The sequence below is a fragment of the Manacus candei genome, unplaced genomic scaffold (assembly GCF_025592945.1).
Source record: "Manacus candei isolate 608988 ecotype Guabito, Panama unplaced genomic scaffold, ASM2559294v1 h1tg000024l, whole genome shotgun sequence".
Taxonomy (NCBI): domain Eukaryota; kingdom Metazoa; phylum Chordata; class Aves; order Passeriformes; family Pipridae; genus Manacus; species Manacus candei.
The window spans coordinates 5,629,771-5,649,712 of NW_026138072.1; the positions used below are offsets into that span (position 1 = coordinate 5,629,771).

At 36.9% G+C, this 19,942-nt stretch overlaps 1 protein-coding gene across 1 annotated transcript in view; it reads right to left on the reverse strand.

Annotated features, from left to right (window-relative positions):
- The window catches only part of DMGDH (dimethylglycine dehydrogenase), a 39,368-nt gene that overhangs the window by 10,985 nt on the left and 8,441 nt on the right, over positions 1 to 19,942 (reverse strand). Inside the window, exons 5-14 of the mRNA XM_051788099.1 lie at positions 19,515 to 19,719; positions 14,543 to 14,791; positions 13,261 to 13,459; positions 9,495 to 9,664; positions 9,180 to 9,333; positions 8,242 to 8,407; positions 4,642 to 4,772; positions 2,997 to 3,214; positions 1,920 to 2,077; positions 757 to 816 (exon numbers count right to left, since the gene is read on the reverse strand). Coding sequence (XP_051644059.1) covers positions 757 to 816; positions 1,920 to 2,077; positions 2,997 to 3,214; positions 4,642 to 4,772; positions 8,242 to 8,407; positions 9,180 to 9,333; positions 9,495 to 9,664; positions 13,261 to 13,459; positions 14,543 to 14,791; positions 19,515 to 19,719 — 1,710 coding nt within the window. The remainder of the gene's footprint in view (positions 1 to 756; positions 817 to 1,919; positions 2,078 to 2,996; positions 3,215 to 4,641; positions 4,773 to 8,241; positions 8,408 to 9,179; positions 9,334 to 9,494; positions 9,665 to 13,260; positions 13,460 to 14,542; positions 14,792 to 19,514; positions 19,720 to 19,942) is intronic.

Consider the following 19,942-nt stretch of genomic DNA (forward strand, 5'->3'; position numbering starts at 1 on the left):
AGAGTTTGGACCAGGAAAGAGAATTACAAGCAATTTCTTTATCTATTAGACCAGAAAAGAATTTGAATTGCCAAAATATTAATACAAGAAAGTGAGATTGCTGATAAAAGGAGATAGAATAACATCTTTTTTACTGCACATTTAAATGCAACTAGCTCCATTCTATAAACTTCAAATCCGGTGGGAAAAAGTTATGAGCAGAGGACCTCTTCAGAAGTTCTATAAAAAACTAATTATTTTTTTAACCAAAATATTATTTTATATTATATTTAATTTATTATTGTCAGTTGTCAATCAGCATTTCTAAAAAATATATTTGTTTTTCAATAATTGTTGTACTAGAGTGGTAGCCAGGGAAAACGATCCTAGAGACATCTGCTTTAACAAGAATAAGCAGGTAAAACATTTTCAAAATATGAACAGGTTTGTTCAACTTGTATATATATACTATATGTTTACAAAAGTATATGACTAAAGTTTCTCTCTGAAAATAAATCACAAAGAATTATTTTTCATGTCAAAAACATTTAGTATTTGCATCTTTCTGATCTATTGTATAATTCTGTTAGCAAAAGACATGGGAAATTTTTTTTTTAAACAAGTTGGTACTTATGAAGTAATTATCCTTATAATTATAGTTGCACGGTTCAGTTTCTAAACCCATTTTGTTTTCCAGATAATGACATTTTTAATGTTCAAACACTTAAAAGAATAACCCTGGACATAATAGAACACATTGAAAGTAATAAGACCTACCTTGTTTAGCTTTACAAAATATTCCAGTCCAGCTTCCAAGGGATTAGTGTCACAGTTCATCTGTTAAAAGATATAAATTCACGATCCAGCAATGAGGGTCCATCATAGCTTTTGGGTTGGTGGGCTTATTTTTTCTTTCTGTGCATACTTCTATCTACTCTCGTGTCAATGTCTTCCATATTGCATACGTACAACTTCCACTTGAATACACTGAAAGCTTCCAACATGTAATTTAAACAGTGTATCTACTATAGTGCCTAATATATAGATATGTAAATCAGTCATCTAATTTCAATATGCAAAGTAAACACATTTCAGTAAGAAACAGGATTTTTCATCAAAGGAGACTGGAACTTGCAGAAGACTGAATAACTGAGGTATGCACACCTTTTACAACACAGCAGAATGTCTTAGCTGGAGAGGAAAATAAAACACAGCCAATTTCATTCACCACCTTCCCCTTTGGTGTAGGGGGAATAATTTGTTCGGCAGCATTTGAAGAAAGAATGAAAATAATTATCACAGGGCAAACAGAAAGGACCCCTACATGCCTGCCATTTCACCTTCTTGAGTTCTTTCATTTCAAAAGGAATTAGGAAAAATTTCAGGTAAGCAGAAATTATACTGATCTTCCCCAAATTCTCTAGACCCCCTGAGTAGTTCTTTATTGTGAGTGAGCAAATTCTGCAGAAACAAGCTAATAGAAATGAAAAAGTTCCAAAGACATTATGAAGCAAGAATAATTGGCCTCTCAGGACACAGTTATTACAGAAATAAAATGTTTTCAGAATCTGTCAGCCAAACTTTTGATTTTAAAACACCAGAGCTCAGCAAAACCCTCATAATTTTGTTATACACAAGAGGGAAAACCGTACATGAATAGAAATAAGTGTTTCTTTGCCAGCATTGCAATGGAGTACACTAGTTATTTTTATTTAGAAATCACCAGTCAGAATTATAGCAGCTTTTCCTGCTCAAAGTAAATTTTTTTTTCAAGCGAAATGGAGAAACTGGTACAAAAACTGGTTAGCTATGCTAACTCTGACTAAAAGCTATACAGTCATAACTAAATAAAAATAAATTAAAAAAACCCCAACAAACATACTACCCCCCCTCCTCCTCACCAAAACCCTCAGAAGGAATAATAAAGAAGATTTTCTGACCTCTGCCCCCCAGGCTCGGAAACCCTTTTCCAGCCTTAAAGCATTCAGAGCATATGTTCCAAAGTCATCAATTCCCTCTTTCTGGCCAGCTTCCATGATTGCACTGTAAAGAGCTACAGAATCTTCTTTTCTATGATACAGCTCCCAGCCCAATTCACCTGTTATACCAAAAAGATTAATGGTTTCATCAACTCAGTGAAATGATCCTAATAAATACACTCCTGTTTTTGGTCAAAAGTGGGGATCAATGCTGTAAGTGCTAATTCACACTCTAGGGTCAATTCTCCTAACATATAGCAAGTCTCATTCCCTGCAAGAACCACCAGAGGATTTGAGCCCTCTGTATTAAAGCAGAGGGCTTACTTAAATTAGAATAATTTCCATTATTCTAATTTAAACTGTTAACTGAAAACTGTGGGTAAGGAAAAAATCAGAATAACTGATATGGAAAGGTCATGTAATGAAGTTACAATGATAAATTAAGTTTAAGGGCATTAAAACCAGATGATGACTTGGCGAGTGAATAGCAAATGTAACTGAGTGTAAATAAGAATCAGTCATTGTATCATATTTAGCACAACAGAAAGAGAATATGAATTACAAGGACTTCAGCTGCTTCAGAATGCTCTGAATTCAATGTATTACACTAGAGATGGATGTAAAAAGAAATAAAAATAAAAAGTAACTGAAAAAACCCCAAAACTAAGCACTACAGCATTACATTTTCAAAGCACATGACAAACACTAATATACAGTAATCCAAAAACAATTCTTGACGTTGGTTTTGCAGCAAATACCACAGAGGTTATCAGAACTGGCCTTTTGTTCTGCAAAATAAATATTTACACTATAGGGTATTTCTAGAAAAAAGGGTCTTGGAAAAACTCAGCACAGACCCTGACCATATCACATTTGGAAATCAATATACTGTAATTCCTCCCACATTTATATGTAAAATATAATGAACCTACTTCTTAAGAATACATGATGAGACTTATTTTTCAACATTATTTTAGTGACATTTATTATTTTATTAATTGTCTTTTTCCTTAAGTGCATGTTTTTTCTATTGCTTACCTGTGTATGATATCCTAATAGCAATAAGAGCAATATTGGAAAGTTTCAGATGTTTACACTGGAGAAACTTAAAGGAACCATGACTCAGATCCTCATTTGTCAGCTTCTGGAGGACTTGTCGTGCATATGGACCAGCTACACCAAGTACCCCCATCTCATCTGTCACGTTTTCTATTTCAACTTTGTATCCACCTGTTGTTACTTTCTCTTCTATCCATCTGCACATAAAACACAATACTGATGTTACACTTCTCATGAAAAATAACTGATTTAGATAAGATTTTAATACGAGTAACTTTTTTTAGTGTTCATCTCCCCAGAAGCTCCCAGTGCCACACCTTCTCATAACCAACAAAACTACATGCTACATTAGATAGTCAAATCCATCATTGATGTTAAACACTGTTTTCTCATGAAACACTGGTACAGCAACACAGGCATCTGAGATATAGCCAGGAAAGAAGAGAATTTAAATGGGTGGAACAGTATATTCAAGATAAGAGAAAGAAATTATCTCATACAATGCCAACGGATTTGGCTTTGGATCCAGAATAGTAAAAAGTCAACCTACAAAAAGAGTAAGCAATAAGCACAATAAACATAAGAAATCTTCAAATAAATTTCTGTGACAACAAAAATGTACAAGAAGACTTGTTCCATTCTGCATGTAGTAGTTAAAGTATTGCCAGGAAGTTCAGTTTGGATTTAATAAAAAACAACAACTGAAAATTGTCTTTCAGGAAGCTCAGAAAATAAATAAAATTAGTATATTTAAAAATCTTATTAAGACTAGATTGTTCTGCAGTGTTACCAGATCTCTGTCATAGAGGAGTACCAAACAGGACTTCAGAAATCTGTAGAATTAAATACATTAGACCTGACTCTGCTGTTTGGTTCCTGAATGTGCCAGTGATCCTACTGATTCCTCTGGGACTGTTATTAAACAGTACTCAAAATTAGTATACTAAATGGCATTCAAAAATACTTTGTATTCTTTGAATGTTAGGGTAGCAAGTTTCAGTCTTTTAGGCATTGATTAATTTTGATTAACTGGTTTGCCAGCAACCTCCAGTAAGAACAGCACTAGAAATGTCAATTCCAATGCTCATCTATGAAAACTAATTTATTAAGTCATCCTGCAACTGCTTCTACTTCCTTTATTTTTGCTGATTGACTTTGTGACCCCAAAGCCCAAGGCAGAAGACATTACCACAATCACGAAGACTACACTACCTATCTCTATGGGCCAGGTCAGTGCCTCTGGGGTCATTCGTGTTTAAAGCCAATTTTTTTTTGCGTAAGAGAACAGACTAGAAAGGAACAACTGTGCTATGTTACATCATAAAATGCCAAACATAAGGTCCAACAACAAAACAATAACTACCTTCGATAACATATATTACATAACTCTCAGTAAGTTCTCCATCTTTTTACATCAGCAATAATCCACTATCCAACTGCTTATACTTTAGGATTTCAGTCAACCAAGTTTCTAAGACACTAAATTCAATAAAGAGTATAGCTCTCATGAACTTTGTGAAAAGCTTGTTATGTACTTATTAAGAGTTAGGAACTTAGTAAAAATGTTTCTATATTAATATAACTGTATAGCACTATGTACTTACTGCATAAAAAATGAACTAACCTCAGATCATGGAGTTCTGACCCTGACCCCGTTACAAGTATGAATTCTCCAGGATACAGTTGAGAAACGGTTAGCTCAGCATAAACTTTTCCTCTTGGCGTTAACATATGGCTTATATTTGTGGAACCCACCTATAGAGTAAAATTTGCAATTATTAAGAATGCAACGTAAAACCTTTCAATTCTTAAACATCATTAAATATATGGTTATATGTCTTCATCTGAAAAAACAACTTTTTTCATGTTTGCTCTGCTGTGCCATAATAGGAGTGGAGAGATACACAACTGGCCAAGCTTAAGCTATGCAGTGGAAACTACATATTTTTTTAAAAACGGAAATGTTTAAAATAAGATAAATCAAGACCTTTATAAATATTTGTTAATTATGCATTACACAAGGCATTCTTAAGCTACATTTGTTTTAAGAATGCATTTTAAATGCAAATTCAGTCAACTTTAGTCTGTTCTCTCATCATTTGAATAAAAAATTCTACATGTTATTGATATAAATTTTTTTTTCGATCATGTGAATAAGTCTTTCAGATCCCAAAAGAATAACATATGCTTTGCCCCTTACTTTAAAGAAAGAAATACTGAGTTGGCTTATGTTTTTGTGGCCCTGATTTATGTATGCTTTTATATTATTTGTAGTTGCTGAGTATGAATCTACATCTCTGTACATTTGAATCAGGTTCTGTTTAGAAACTTGATTTCTAGAGGCAAAATTTCAAATAACAGTTACTTAGCTGTGCCCAGAAAACACATACATGTTCATACATATATCATCCATATAAACAGAAATATGAATATGCTGTAGCTGTTGTGCTGGTCTGGTTCCAGAGGCAGAATTTAATCTCTCTTATTTCATTCTCCTTTCACAGAAACTTGTCAGCCACCTAGTCAGTGCCCAGATTCCGTACAATGAATGGAGAAAGGAAAAATATTGCAGATATTAAGATTCTTTTGCAAGGTCACATTACATTAATATAGTTACTGACATATATCAGGCATTTAGTTGAATTTTCAGGACTTGATGCTACTCACATGTAAGGGGGGTACTTTTGAATTAGATGATCAATGGAGCATAGAGGCTCCATTGAGAAAGGAATCATATTAGGATGTGAAACCAGTTAGAGTATGGTACAGTGTAACTCCATGGCACAAGCTGATTGTAAGGTCCATTGTGCTTTTTAGCAAGTCAGCTTGATATCTCCTATTATCAGAGCTGAATTCTTCCTTAGTTTTGCTACATATTGCAGGATAGATACATCTACCCTTGAAACACAATGGTAGAGGTCATACATAGGGGTGAGAAAGATGATGATGGGAGGAAGATTTTGTGGGCGGGGGTCGCTCGCCCCTTGCCCTACAAGTAGGGCATGTGCAGACTGTTGCCATGAGGTAATGATTAGGTGGTGTTTGGCTGCCATTCAGGCATTACCTTATACTGTGTACTGGCCCTACGTAGTGTCATGTGGAACTGATAAAAATGGGGTGTCAGAGCTGCTGAGCTGAGCGATGCTCATCCTGCCACCGAGCCTGTGTTGCTCCGCGGGGACGCCCGCTAAGCCTGGGCACCGACCAGCTCTGCAGATCCTGACAGCCCTGGCCTGTCCGTGTGGGTAAGCACAGTTTATTGATAGGAAGCAACCGAGAGAACAAACTTTTTTAATATCCCTTTAGTGCCCCTTTAATTCCTCTTTTATGTTCATAGTATTTTTCCTTTAATTTCCCTTTTTACTAACCGATATCGTATTAATAATTATCCATAATATTGTATTAAGATCCCTTTTTGGTATCCCTTTAAACTCCCTTTTTACTAGTTAATATCGTATTATAAATGCTGTTCATAGTATTTGTTTTTAAGGCCACACAATAAGGTAGTTATTTTGTATCCTTTTTTAGCTTTTGATTCTCTTTGCTAAGTTTATTATTATTATTATTCTCACTGTAATAAAAGATATTTTGCATGTTTGAATATTTCTGGCACTTGTCTTTATTCCGGACGAACAAACTGTTACACCACACCCAACCTGAGTGTGATACAAATATATCTCCAGTAACTCCACTGGATTATTTTATGATGCAGACAAGCATGAAAGGTACTAAAAATCAGCAGCTTAAAAAAAAAAACAACTGTTGTGAATGTTGGATTTTTAAATGGACTCATGAACTGTACCTTCTGCTTTGCCATCTAGTTTTCTTTTTCCTCTTAGCAGTGCTGATTAAACTTCATAGAAAGCACTTGATTTGTTCTCATAATTTCCTCTTTAATCTTGATTTCCCCCCACCATATAAATATACTCAGCAAGTGTTATCAATGCCCACTGATGACACAGTTACCCTACCTCTACTCCAAATTAGACAGAAGACAAACTTTCAAACTTTTGTTATCACAAAATGAATACAGTAAAAAAGTATGACTACATGGTGATTCAGGTTCTTCTTTCTCCTAAGATGCCAATCTCATGCACATCCTTTCCATTCAGTTGACTCTGACCTTTGAGAAGAGCTTATATACCTTCATAGCTATAGTTTCAGTGTACTTATCGTTTGCCTGTGCTTCCTCCCTTTGGTGTTTGAAGCACTAAAAACCATCACCTACTGCAAATACTTAATGAAATTCTGTGCTGAAATGACCAAACCCCAAGTCTATAGCAATTCAGAAAGGAGCAATCTGCTTGCTGGAGCTGTATCTTTAAAGTTAAAGACACTACATGAGACTGGTTGACAAAGCAGAAAGACAAAATGACTCATGGAGCACTACGAAAAATTGACCACCAAGAATAAGAAACCTGGGGTAGTTTGTCACAGTGTGCCTTTTTTTAGTGCAGAAACACACAATGACCATCTATGAACAGCCACACTTGTGAAGAAAGGACAGGTGTGAGGTGAATGCTGAATCTCCTGCATATTTGCAGCCCTGCCTGCACTAGGCAGCCAGCTCTAAAACAGAGTCAGTACGAGGAGGAGCGTTTGAAAAAAAAAACCTACAACAAAGCTGTTCATTTTGGAATTCAGAAAGAATACAACATCTAGCTATGACCACGCAAGAGCACCTTCCCCTGCTCTGCTCTGTGCCTCAAGCTGCCACAGTACACCACAGTTTTAGGCAGGCAGCTGCCATGCTATTCTTCTGTAAAAAAATTCCAGGTGAGATTCACTTGCTTGTTTTAGATAAAGATTTGAAACACAGGAGGCTCTGTCTGAACATAAGGAAACATTCTTTTCCTCTAAAGATGTCTGAACAGAGGAACCAGTTGCCCAGAGAGCTGGTGGAGTTGCCATCCGTGGAGATACTCAAAAGCCATTTGAACACAGTCCTAGGCAATAAGCTCCAGGTGATCTGCTTTAACAGGGGGTTAGACAAGTTGACATCCAGAGGTCCCTTCCAACCTCAGCCATTCTGATTCAATGATCAGTGCCAAAATGCACTTCTACTTGGGGCTGCTCTAGTATAAACTTCACTGTTTGTGCTCTTAAACAAATGCAACACATCTGACACAAATTATGCAATGATATTATGTTTCATTTTCCATGTCTGAAACAGAGGTTGTCTGTCTAAATCCTACATTACAACAGTTATCACTGTCCCACTTACCTTTGGAACAGCATTTGCAAATAGATGATCCAGCAGCTTAACAGAATCTGTGCCTTTTACTCTAAACTTGCCAAATGGTGACAGGTCAATCACACCAACTTTTTCCATGACCTGTTTATACTCACGACCCACAGGGTCAAACCAATTTGTGCGCCGAAAGCTGGGTCTGAAACAGAGCAGTTAGACACATTAAATACAATCTTAAAATTTTGTGCTCTTTTCAGCAAAACGTAGTCTTCAGTTTCTCCAGTTTAATAATCATCCAAAAGAGACAGACTTTCCTAATTGTAGGCAGCTTACCCAATATTTTCTTTAGTCTAACATAGCTTAATAATTAAAATCCTTTAACATTTATTTAAGTTTAAGGTGTCAAAGGCTTTATTTCTGAACAGCCAAGTGTGTCTCTTTATTCCTTTATGAGCCTCATTTAGATTGGGACTCCAGTATCCCTGTGGAAAATATTTCTTTGCTGGAAGCTCCCTGATGCAGGCAAGTAACTAGGTGGGCAATCACATAGGAGTAAAGAAAAAAAAAAAAGAAAAGAAGATCAGGCTTCTCTGTTCCAGGCAACTAGAGAGAAATCAGCTTTTTCATGAAAACATTATACTGTGCTGCTGATCAAATAATGAGAAATGGACAAAAATACACTTTTATAATGAACAAGTTGTTTTCCAAGCTCCAGCTTGAGCTAGGTTGCTCGCTGCTATGCCAAACCTAGAACAGTTACAGGATACCTCGATGTGTGTTCCAAAATGTCTGCATTATCTGCATAAAATGTATTCTAAACTATGGAAAAAGCAAGAATAGAAGATCTATCTAATATATAGATCTGTAGCTGAAATGAACGATAAATGTATGCTTCTCATTAAATTTAACTAGACTGACTTTTGCTATCATGACAATGTCTCAGGGAAGGAAAAAAATAATCTTTCATTTACTTGTATCCAGTCTCATCTCCAGGTTTGTAGAACCAATGAGGTTGCTCCCATCCTGCATGAAAGCCCATTGAACATCTTGACTTTAGCAAATGATACAGCCCACTGATTCTCTCTGTTGGTCTCCCAGCAAATCTTTCTTCTTTAGGGTAACCAACTAGAGGGGAAAAGAAAAAAACAAACAAAAAACCCTCAAAAGCCATGGCATGCTAAGATCATCAGCAGCACAGAAAACATGTATATAAACAGAAATCTAGAGGCAGGCTTTGTTGGAATCCATCTTCAGGACATAAATGTATTTAATAAATACCTTCTTACCAATGTTATTAAAACCGTAAGATTCTCTTGCTTTAGCTGCTGTGTATTCTGTGGTGGTCCACTTTCCGTAGCGGTTCGGATCTAATTCTATCAGGTCAAATGGAGGTTCCCCCTCAAGGATCCAGTCACTGAGGTACTTTCCTATGCCACCAGCATGTATAATGCCATACCTTGAAAACAGGAAAAAGTCCTGCTGTGCCAAGTCTTTCATGTTTTGTTTCTTAAAATCAGTACTAAAATATACTACTAACACATACTGCAAACACACACTCTAAAGTATTTTACATTTTTCACTTTTTTTATTTGTTCTGTTTTGTCTTGTTTTCCAAGATTACATACTTACATTAACAGATATTCCTACTGCTCCATTGTCAGCAGCAGAATGTCGTCACTAATGTACAGCAGCTGCAGTGTGTGAGATTACAGCAAAAGCTCTTTCTTTAAAATTCATAATTCAATCATCTTTTCCAGGGAATTAACACTCTTAAACAATTAATACTAAAGAAAGCTTTCAAACTTCTGATGTCCATTAAATACACTTCCTAGTCATAGAATACCTCTTCTGTTTCAATCAGGTTTGATTAAACCAGACTCAGATTTGAAATCCATACTGAGACATTCTAGCAGCTCCAATGAGTATTTACATTCCAGTGACAAGAGCAACAGCAGCAAAAGTCAGAAGATGACACTGCAGAGATTGCTTTAAGGAATTTGAAATTCCAACAGTACTTTTTAAATTGCTCCACAGAAAATCAGAGAAAGTAGAGGAACTGGGGACAAAAACAGAAGACTTGTTTGCAACGGTGCCAGAGATTGAGAAACACATTTTCTCACCTGATTTGCCTTCTCTGTTCTTAACCACAACTACAAAGAGAACTGGTTCCAGAAAGCTTATGCTAATAAAATAAACATGTAGAAATTTCTGCTAACAATCTGTAGCAAAAGCCTGTCCAGTTTCTACATTAGTTTGCCATGTCTGAAAAAAATTGTCAAAATATCTTTCTGCCTAGGCAAGATGTGAAAATAAATTCTTAGTTAGTTGTGAAATGTTCCCATAAGCACAACTGAAAAATCCTTGGAAAAAAAGTAAGTCTGTTCAAAACCAAGTTTAGATTAACACACAGCAATTAAATAATAGACACTGAAACAGAATACAGAAGCTAAAATAAACTTCAGTTGCTGCTCATCAACTTTACATTCTGAAGTCTATCCCCTCCATTAAAATAGGTAAGGATCTTATAAAAAAAACAAACTAAGAAATCATTTCATTCTAATGCATATGCATAAGAAGTGTGAATCCATAATATCAATAACATTACTTTGAAATAGTGGGGTCTTAATAAATAAAAGAGAAATAACAAACTGAGTACATGAGGTAATTCTGCTAAACACACCCTGTTAGGAAGTTCAGCAAAAATCTTCAGACTCAGCACAAGCTTCTGTAACCACAGCTGATGCAGTAAGGATGACTGCTTGTAAACTGCCACTTTGCAAGTGTTTCTGGTGTTAATGCAATTAAACAACTCTTAATTATTCATGGGTATAAGCTTTTTGAGCATGGCTATGATGCCTTCGAGTACAGCTCCAATCTTAGCCAGTTTAAGCCTCCCTGCACCATTCACTGCAGCCAAAAGCAAAGGGGAACAACAGCAAAGAGACCACTGCACGATTGTGAGTGCTGACAGACCAAATACGATGAAGGCTTTTTGCTTCAGCTGAAGACTGCTGAGCTGATGGCAGGGTAACCTCAGGAGCAAGATAGCACAGGGGGGACTGCCCTGCTACTACAGGTACAGCCCTGCACCTGGGCTGAGTGGTCTCTGCACTCTACAGAGCTTTGCAGCACTGACTGCGCAACCCATTGAGTTTGGTTTGATTTTAGATTACACAGGATGCCCAAATCCCTCGTTACCTCAGATAATAGGGCGCTGATTGTATTAATACATCCACTGCAATTGTTCTGCACAAAAATGAAATGTGTGTTCAGGGGTAGGACGTTACAAGTAGCTGTGAAGAGTGGTACAGTGTAGTAATCTCAGTCTTCATATGATTTAGAGCAAATTTCCTTAATGAGCACAAACTGTCCTCTGGTTTTTCCTCTCTCCTGACAGATTATTTCCCCTTTGTTCCTGTCACATTCTTGTGTCTTACTTATGAGTTCCTTACTTCTCACCTGTTTCCAACTCATTCCATTCCTTTTCCTAGGAAATCTGAGTCTGCACACCATGGTCCCCTTTATAATGGCTTTGTCCCAGGTTATGGAATGGTTACACTACTTTGAATTAAATTTTTCTGATTAAAATCCTAGCCTAATCTTGTTAACATTTTCAAAGCTGTAAGTAAATAAAAATGGGAAGCATTGAGCAACCTTAATAATAAATAGTGCTACACAATCTGCTAACTATACTTAACTTTGCATGTTAAAATGCCTAGCAAGCTGCTAATTTTAGATAATAAAAACCCCCTAATCTAACAGCACTAAGTCCTCTGTCACAATGTCCCTGCTAGTTGACTGTGAGATAAGGATTTGCTAATGCACACAAAAAGTTACAACACTGATAGAAACACTGCAGTGACCCAGAAGCACAGAACAGAGAGTCAAAAGTCCCTGAAAAGCAGACAAAGCAATCTAGTGATAGCCACGTAATTGTGAGCTGTGTGCTAAACATTTAGAGATTAATCAAACTCCTGAAATACGTTGTTTAAAGAAATTTAACCATGTAACACTAGTCTTCAGTTTTTCATATAAAGAACTTTGATTCTGCTTCCATTAACACCAATGAATTAAAACACGCTCCAAAGTCTGGCCACAGAGTAATGAACTTAAATAGTCTTTTTGGTGAACAAGGTCTAGGCAAACTGCTTTTGTAACTGTAAGTTCTGCAAATGTTACTGAAAGATAACATTATTTTTTTTAAAATCCAAGCAGCAAAGGTGAATACCTTTCACAATGAATCATTGCAAAATTACCAAGCCTTTTTATTTTGAGGACCTCAGAAAGCATGTTAGTGATACTGCTTTATCTTATGATCTGAGGGTTTGTTTGCTTTGGAATGAAAGAAAACTGGAAAAAGCTGAGCTGGATTTTGAACAGCAAATTAGGCAATTCGAAAAACAATGTAAACAGAATGTATTCAATAACAGGCACCTGGAATTGTAATGGGTTCATTCTATCCATCTTGACTCAATGGTCAGACTAAGATAATTAAAGAGAAGTCAGTGAGTGTTTTACCACTGACTCCAGTGCAGCCGTAATAAATAAGATGTAAATCACATTCAAGGAAAATGTCATAATGGATGAGAGAATGACACCAGTAAACCACTTGTTTCTATTTTTGCACTGTCCTCTTCGTTTGCTTTCTTCCAATACCCAGCAATGTGATTTTTCAGCTCAACTTTCACAGTCAGAAACTGGGTTTGTATTCCTTCAGCAGTCAGTCACACGGTATGCTGGTCTTCTGGTTAGTATACCTTCAGTTCATTACCCAAAAATTAATCCTTTACATTAAAAGCATCACAGATATTTGCCTCCAGATTAAAAGGAGGAAACAAATTTAAAAAATAGTTTGAGTTATGAAGAAGAAGTAAGAGAGAAGGATGAGCTTACATTATAGAGATTGTGGTAATTAAGACTATTTCAAATTACATTTTACGCAAAATATGTGCAAAACAATGGCCAAATCCATAAAAATGTACAAAGGTTGAGTTGACCGCCATTTTTACAATATGACAGACAAACAAAAGTTGTTACAAAGAACTTACTCACCCGAAACCAATAGCTACCCAGTAATTTCTGACACCCTGATGTGGTCCCACCATAGGAAGAATGTCTGGAGAATAGGTGATAGGACCTGCAATTGTGTTTACGATGTCTGCTTTTCTCAAAACGGGGACCATTTCCATAGCAGCCTCAATATGCTCCATTATTCTGTCTAAATCAGACTCAAAAAGTTCTTTTCCAAAACCTGCACAAATATTTGACTCTTATTATATACTTACTTACACTAAAAACACATACATTTTAAATACAGCTATGCAATCTCTCTATATGAGAGTTACATGGAATTAAACAGTGTGTATGTTCAAGCCTTTGCCACCCTACACAAGAAACAGTGTGCAAAAAACCCTAGTTACCTACAGCATCGAGTTTATTTGTCACTGCAGTTATAGTATCCTTTATACATATTTGTTTAACCCTAAGGTCATGCAAATTCAACAGTTTAATAGAAAGGAAGTGAAGGAACACAGAAACTTTCTTCTACATTAATAACACGCAATTATTTTTCTCAACATACCAATAATTTGAGAGGGGAAGAAACATGCTTCCTGTATATACTTATCATTTCCATATAACCATGTGAATTATTTCACTCCTCAGTCAGGGCTCTAAGCAACATTGATTGCTCTTTCTTAGGAAACATGCATTTTTTTAAAACAGCAATACTATTGACTTAGTATAACTTTTTGTCCGGAAGTGAAGGGAAAGCTGGAGTTTAGATATAACACAGTAATTTATTTTTTTTTTTTAGTAAGCAGCTGTATGACATTGGATATTTTTGTATTCTATACAAACGTTCAGCTCTCTTGCACTTATATCCAAGCACAGCATTTTGTCTAAGACATGTCTTTGCTGTTTCTACTTGACAATTACACTGTCCTGCAGGAACAGCAGAAATCCAGAGCTCCCATCAGTATGCTGGAGAGAACTGTAACTAAGAAAAATCCCTATTCATTCAAAAAAGGCTACATAATGCAGATTTGGTGACTGCATCTAATCACAAAGCACAGCCACCTCTTCAGAAAGTAGGCTAAGATTATATTGTACATGTGTATGTTGTGCCTATTTCAAGCAGGCTTTTCTTATGTTACATTTGTATTTCTGTTCTTTCATTATTAGAGTTACAATTATTCTTTGAAAAAAGTTTCTGAATTACAATCATGCATTGCAAATATTTTGTATTTTCCATCACCATAACAGCCTGGGATTTATACACATTGAAATGTGTGCTAGTGCTCATCAAGTTTAAAGATTTAATGTTCTTAGTTACCTGGTGGGACTCCATTTGTTACCCATGAGTCCTGCAGCTTCATTTTCTCCTCGCTTTCATATGGACCAAATAAAAGACCATCTCTTTCTTGCCTTAGATAATATGATCCTTCTAAGTCACGAATCACAGGCAATTCTGTTTTTAGGGCTTTCACTTCAGGGATAGTTGATGTCACAACATACTGATGATGAACAGGTATGAGAGGGTGTGGTAGGTCAATCATCTTGCCTATATCACGTGCCCAGAAGCCTAGAGAAGAAAAAAAAAACCAAAACCAACATTCAAACACTAATTTAAGTGAATAGGCAGTAAAATATTTGCAGGAAACACTGTGCTTTTATATGTGACATTTTTTTCCCCATACTTCTAATTTTCACATTATTTTTCATATTATCCAGCATATTTTCCCTCCATAATTCCATGTCCTTTTTCCTAATTATACTATATATTATTATAGCATACACATATTAAAAAAATATGTAATTGGTAAATTATAAATCAGGCTTAAATTAACAGCTGCACAAACCTCTTGGTTTATTTCAGTAAAGTAGGTCTCCACTATACTCCTAGCAAAGTCAGAGACACTTAAAAAACAGAATACATTAGCTTACACCATAGGTGTTAACCTAGCCTCTTACAATCAACCAAAGGAGTTCGTATGCTTTCCCAAGACAGCAGTAAAGTCCTAACACACCAAAAGAGCAAGGAAGTACTTTCAGACAGCCAACCTCAAGAATCGGAGTTTCTTTCCTCTTTCACATGCATCATGTGACTCATGTTAATTATGTCTCTCACACAGCAATCAATTCATTATAATGTTCACATCAGAAGTTCTGATACAGATTGTGACCAGAAAATGCAAGCAACAATTTTCCTGCTTCTGAAACTGGCTCAAGATCCTTCACATATACCATGAGGCATAAGTTAAAGAAGACTTAATTCTTCTCTGTTAAGGTTAAGCTGGTAAGACACATTCACTTAGAGAGATACTTGTGGCAAAGTCAAGGAGTGGAAAACACTTAATTGCCAAACTTATTAATTTTGGCTCTGCATCATGGCTTACATCTGCTGTGAGGCTGGAACATAACAGTATTGGGAATTGGACAAGTACATCTGACTGGAATGGCGGCTGCTCTAAGAAGCTTTGAATATCCCTCAGCCCCACTCTCCTGACTCTTTAGATCAGGGAGCAGAGGTCTCAGGAGTGGGAATGAAGGGGGAAAATTGGATGAAATAGGACCTTCAGGGGAGTCTGGGAGTGAGCACTGGGAAGGGCAAAATGAAAGAGGAAAGAAAGGTAGCAGGGCCTTCCAAATAAAAGGTTATGTGACATATGGCACCCAGAAAACGAAGGTAGGTCAGCCTAGTTCTTGTGCAGCCAGCTGACTCCAAACTGCTTATGGCAAACTATCTCTAGCAAGATTTGCAACCTAACACAGCCACCCCTTCTCCTGGGACATACACTTCATGTTGCCCAGCTTAATATGCAACTTTTCTTCCTTTTTGTTGATTACTTGTCTTAAAACATTCCTACCTCTCTCTTCAATTCCAAGACTTCCATTCCACACCCCCCAAGATCTGGTCAAAGTTTCTCAGGGCCCTGAGGGCAGCAAAAGGCATAAATGATCCTGAACAGCCTCACCTGGGACTTCTATCCCCACTCCTGCCTATGGACACAGGTCAGTTGTGTCATTCCAGGTCAGCTCAGGTCCTTCAGAACCTGTCTGAGCTGGTTTGATTGTAGGTGTGTGCAGCTCTGTCACAACCATGCCTGTGCCTGGCCATGGAACACATTGATCCAGACCCTGATCCGTGGACTACTTCTCAGCTTGACCTCAGCTCAGTCTCATCTCCACAGTCCTGCCTGTTGATCACTGGGCACTATTCAACCCTGGTTTCTGTCACCAGGCCTGTTCCTGACCTGTGGTCACATTCTTGGCTTGGCCTCTGCCTGGCTTCATCACCATGGATCTGACTGTGCTTCATCTCCACAAGCTTGTCAGGAGATCTGTGGGCTGAACCCAGCTGTGAGTCCTGGGCCTTCCCTGCTCCCTTCCCTGTGCCCTATCAGACAGAGCACCTGCTGGCTCAGCCAGCCTTATTACCATGCTTGGCTCCCTGTTCCATCAGGAGCAGCCGGCTCACGCCGCTTGCTGACATTAACTTTGGAATACATCCTTTCACCTCTGGCTGGCATGGCTTAAAGCCAGGGCAATTAGGAAAGCTGAATTGGGCTATGCTGGCCTTGTGCCACTCCCCCATGCCAGCAGGACCAGCCTCAGGGACTAACACCCGTGGTTTTTACAAATGCAACATTTCCAACAAAAACATTTTCTGTGGTGACTCAATAATTGCTGATAGCCACCTGAAGCAAGGGAGCAGGAAATTCAGCATCACCATCAAGAGATCTGTTCAGTTAAAAGCCCCTGTCCAATCAATACTGTCCAGTCAATACTAGAAACCAGCACCTGTTGCTCTGCCATTATCATATGTAAGGCTTTTGCTTCTTAATGGCAGCCTTACCACTTGGAGGAGACTCTCTGCCAGAACGCTTGTTAGGTCAGTTATATTGGCTCAGGGATGATCCTGCCCCAGTTGTACACAGTGAATGATCCAAAATATCCTTTAAGACTACTGAAACATGACTTATGTTCCCTAGTACAGAAAATGATGAAAAAATTCTAATAAAACTGCATTTCTAGTACATCTGTAAGGGTTTACTGCATTACACATGACACACACAAATGTGGATTTAAGTGGAGGCTAAAAATCTTTAGGGAATGTCTTTTGATTTGGGCATTTTCCTATCACCTAAAAATAAAACTATTTTAAGGTAATGTCAGCTAATGATCCACAGAAAACAAAAGGTGAAGTAGCAGAAAATTAGGTCTTTGAAACCTAACTTTGTTTCTTTCAGAAAAAGAGAAATTTTCTTAGTCATGAAGTTTTGCAGAATAACACTACAAACACAGCTGATTTTAAAATGCTTTTGAGTAAGAGGTTTGCTTAAAATAAAATCTTCAGTATTGTCTTCTAAAAAAAGTCACTTATGGTAAGTGTGTATTTAATTGCTTAGAATAACAAGTGACATTTACTAATTAAAAAATATTACAATTTCTTTAAGGTTTTTGAACGATATGCAAATGTATTACAAAATGGAAAAAGGAAGAACATATTCTCTGAAACAGAATTCTAATTGGAAGCAGATATCAAGTCCTATTACATATAGTAGAGATAAATGAAGGCATACATTATGTCTCTAGGACATTCATGAAGATTAAATTGTAAAGATTGCAAACACCTGATGCTGAAATATTTAGTAGTTATATTCCTTAGCATATCTGCTGAAGTATGTAATCTGACTATCTCTTGTTTTTGAAAATCTCCCACTGCTACTTATATATAAATGATTGTATATAGTGTGTACATGTCTGAAAATATGCTTATATACACACCCACACCGTATATATAAACTAAATTCACTATTTTTGCAGAGTTTAATCAAACATTACATTATAAATAGGTTGCAAATCACTTCAGCAGGCTCAGTACCAGTTAGTTCATGTCAGGGATTATTTATTAGGCATCTACTTTCCTTCAAAATGGAAATCTCACATAAGGAACAGCTTAAGATTGGTTGAAACTAGTTTGTTCCAGTTCCTGAGCAGATGTCAGTTGTGGGGTGAGGTGGGGGAAGAGAGAATGTAAAGAGCCTTCTTATGTATTTTTTTTTGCAATATGAGCCTAAAATATGAGCTCTGAATTATACCAGTCATGATCTGTAGTGGAATGAGGCAAGGCCGAGAAGAAGAATGAATGTTATCTGAGAAAACATTTATAAGAGATATGTGTTATACAGGATTGATTTTACATCATTAGCCAGAATGTTAAGCAATATGTGCTTCGAATATTCATTTTGGCTGAACAGTTAACTACACAGGAGAAATAAGTAAATATATTGTTGATTTAATAAATTATTAAATAAAAAAAATACTTATGAACAGTTCAGAAGGGTGCATTCTAATTTTTGCAAATGAACTTTGAAAAGCATTTACCCAAAAACTCCACCTAAAGTCAACTTGATACATAAGCCAAAGAAAGATAACTACGCTATGAAACTGTAAGAAAATTACCACATCTGTGATATTTCATCCATACGATGTAGAGCCAACAGTTAGGAATGAGTGCCTAGAAGTCTGTAGCCTAAATAAGTCTGACTGCCAAAAAAGCTGCCTTTCCATTTCATTATCTTGGATCACTCCCAGACCAATATATCCACACTGTGTAACAAATGACATACAGATCCTATTTGTAAGAGAGCTTGTGATTTTGTAACTGAATGCTGTCCCACAATTCATGCCTGAAAGCCATGAACTGACAGTCCAAAGGCAATCAAATATTGACACCTCTCATTTCCAAGTGTCTGACTCTGCAATCTACGTAAAATTCTTTTAATTTGCTTTCCCTGTTTGTGTGGTTGTTTGCTTTCCAAAAAGCATATTAGATTCCAGTAGTCCTCTTTTTCTCCCAAACGTGGCACTCATGAGCAAGCTTAGAGCCTCAAGGTGAACTTTTTCAGATCCTTGCTATTTAAGCTAGGCATATAGCAATAGCAGGTGACCACCTATGTATGGAAGGCATATGATGAGAAAGTGCACCTTTCAATGGGTTTTCCAGTTAGTCTTTATTGAAAGCCTGGAATGATCTAACACAGGGCTGATGAATGATCTACAGCCCAGACACTGAGAGAAAGGTCACCCAGTAAAGCTCATGCCCTGCGAGTTCAGCCATTTTATCCCACTCTCTCCAAATTTCTCTCTATCCCAATCTTCTCTCTTCACCATCCCTGCTTGGCTCATACCTGCTCTTCTTTTCTGCTGTCCTTACATACTCCATGCAATTCAATACAGGTGCTTGGTGTCAGCTAGTTTGTAAATTTGAAGAGTACACAAATGCTTATATTAAATCTTACCTGCAGTATTCACAATTCTCTTTGCTCGAATTATTCCAAGTGGAGTTTCAACTTCCCATGTCCCATCTGATCGGGAGTTAAGATCAGTCACTTGGATGGGATAATTTAACTGGGCACCATATTTTCTGGCTCCTGCAGCCAAAGCCATAGTGAGAGAATACGGATCGATATGACCATCTCCAGGGTTATACAGGCCAGCTAAAACCTAAGTGGAGGTAAAATTCCCCAAATGAAATAAATTAAAAATTATCAAAATTAGCTAAATTTAAAAAAAAACCCACTTCCTTTCTTGAATATAGTAAACCTTAAGAAGTCAAATGAAAATAAATTTTCAAAACGTGATATTATTGGCCTACATAGAACTATCCAACTTAACAATTGTCTAAAGGAGTAAAATTGCTCAGATCTCCCGTGCAATCAAAGGTTGC